The 2,505-nt window shown below is 43.9% G+C and overlaps 1 protein-coding gene across 1 annotated transcript; it reads right to left on the reverse strand.

Annotated features, from left to right (window-relative positions):
• Positions 1–1,488: 1,488 nt before the first annotated feature.
• On the reverse strand, positions 1,489–2,028 carry LOC116754346 (40S ribosomal protein S24-like). Its single transcript, XM_032632911.1, has one exon. The coding sequence runs from the start codon at positions 1,981–1,983 to the stop codon at positions 1,507–1,509; it is 477 nt and encodes a 158-aa protein (XP_032488802.1). The 5' UTR covers positions 1,984–2,028; the 3' UTR covers positions 1,489–1,506.
• Positions 2,029–2,505: the final 477 nt, after the last annotated feature.

Here is a 2,505-nt window from a genome sequence, read left to right on the forward strand (position 1 = left end):
TTTATTCTTCTTGGCTATATCTATAAGGCCAGCAAGAGATATTGAAGAATTTTGTCCTGGGTTTTAACTACTTCACTGCCTGGGCAAGTCACATTTGTTCTCCCAAATTCAAGTGCGTGGGGATGTGCAATCTTTTCCTGCATCTAAAAGAGAATTAGAAATGTGAATTCTACCACAGATGATACTATATTTCATTAGAGAGGATTTTTATTTATGTCTGCGGCTCACATGGGTGCAAGCAACCTGGGGTCATTTCTGAAACAGATTTTCTGGGCTATGCAGATGAGGTGGTAATAGGGCTGCTGTCTTTCTTTTTTTTTTAAATAAATTTATTTATTTATTTTTGGCTGCGTTGGGTCTTTGTTGCTGCGCACGGGCTTTCTCTAGTTGCATTGATCGGGGGCTACTCTTTGCTGCGGTGCACAGGCCTCTCATTGCAGTGGCCTCTCCTGTTGAGGAGCATGGGCTCTAGGCACAAGGCCTTCAGTAGTTGTGACTCGCGGGCTCTAGAGCACAGGCTCAGTAGTTGTGGCACACGGGCCTAGTTGCTCCACGGCATGTGGGATCTTCCTGGACCAGGGCTTGAACCTGTGTCCCCCGCATTAACAGACGGACTCCCAACCACTGTGTCACCAGGGAAACCCTGGCTGCTGTCTTTTTGGTGGTTGGTTAATTAATTCTAGTTCTCCCTTAATCCTCAGATGCAACTCTTTGGTTTTCCAAAGCGATATAGGGGATGTTTTCCAATGCCCTTACCTTTGGTGGATCTTTGACTTCAATTTTTATCCCCCTCACCATTTGAGCTGTCAAAAGCACTTCTCAGCTATCTCTCCAGAATTGGCAACTGCCACATGTGCAAAAGTAGACCAGATGTTACTATATGTCTCTGGAGTTCATTTTCTACCACATCTTGTTCTGGAATATAGCCCATATTTTGCTAGTTTCCTAATGCTTTCAAGCCAATGGTTTTTATTTTTTTTCCATGTTTTCTTGTTATTCTCAGAGACTGCAAGACGCAGAAGTCACTTTGACCAACTCTTTGCCCTCCCCCCCATTTTTTCTATTTGGTTGATGAGAGTCATTATTTGAGTGAACAGCTTTTAAATTTGTTTTCAGGGATGTTAGATGAAGGTTATAATGCACACTATGTTAGAATCTGGTTGTGATTTCTTAGGCATTATAATTTGAATATAGGCAGCTGTCACCGAGTAGATGGTAGTGGTCTTTAACATAGTATAAGGCTGTGATTCATCTCTTTTCTAATGTCAAACCATGAGGACCAAGCAGATGTGGACATGAGGCAGGGAGACAGTGCTGGGAAAGTCATGCCAAATGAGAACATCTAAGTAGGGACTAAGGAAAGAATCTCAAGATAGGCCTGGGCTTAGAATTTTACTAGTCCCAGTGGAGTTAGGGCTTTGAGATCAAGGAACTGCCTAGGAGAAGAATGTCTTCCACTCCTAAGATCAAAGATAGAACCTCACCGTCTTTTTTTTTTTTTTTTTTTTAAAGTCTTAGTTTATTAACTCTCTCATGAAAAATCTGCACAATCACCAAAGATACAATCACTGCAGAGTCTTTATTCCTTCTGCTGCCCAATCTCCAGCTCACTGCTGGACACTTCATTTCTTCATCTCCAGCACCAACATTGTCCTTTGCAGTCCCCCTGACTTTCTTCATTCTGTTCTTACATTCCTTTCGCTGTTTTCTTGAGGTATTTTTCTTCTCATACAGGCCATGTCTTGCAAGCCTGTGTTTGGGCTCATCCTTCTTCACATAATCCAAGGAATCGTAAGTCATGCCAAAGCCAGTTGTCTTGCCACCACCGAAACGGGTTCTGAATCCAAACACAAAGATGACATCTGGTGTGGTCTTGTACATTTTGGCTAGTTTTTCCTGAATTTCTGTCTTAGGTACTGTTGCCTTCCCAGGATGAAGGACATCGATGATCATTTGTTTCCACTGAAGTATTCGGTTGGTCATGAACTTCCTGGATCAGATAGTTACCGTGTTGTTCATGATGGCAGTTAATCGTCAAGCAACCAGGAAGGAAAAGAGAACTATCTTCCACCGGCCAATCATATCAATGCTCATGGAAGGACCTCAGGAGGCCAAAGCTGGAAAGTGAATTGTCCAAATAAGCTTGGCCCTCTTAACAATTTTCTCCTTGAGAATGAGTTTTACTATAAATATCCATAGAGGGCTTCCCTGGTGGCGCAGTGGTTGAGAGTCCGCCTGCCGATGCAGGGGACACGGGTTCGTGCCCCGGTCCGGGAAGATCCCACATGCCGCGGAGCGGCTGGGCCCGTGAGCCATGGCCGCTGAGCCTGCGCGTCCGGAGCCTGTGCTCCGCAACGGGAGAGGCCACAGCAGTGGGAGGCCCACGTACCGCAAAAAAATAAATAAATAATAAATAAGTAAATAAATATTCCATAGAAACTCTTCTCCCCTACTGCATCATCTTGTAGATTATGTTGCCTATTGTTTCACTTTTTTTCCCCATTC

This window comes from Phocoena sinus, chromosome 5 (assembly GCF_008692025.1).
Source record: "Phocoena sinus isolate mPhoSin1 chromosome 5, mPhoSin1.pri, whole genome shotgun sequence".
In the NCBI taxonomy this organism is placed as follows: Eukaryota; Metazoa; Chordata; class Mammalia; order Artiodactyla; family Phocoenidae; genus Phocoena; species Phocoena sinus.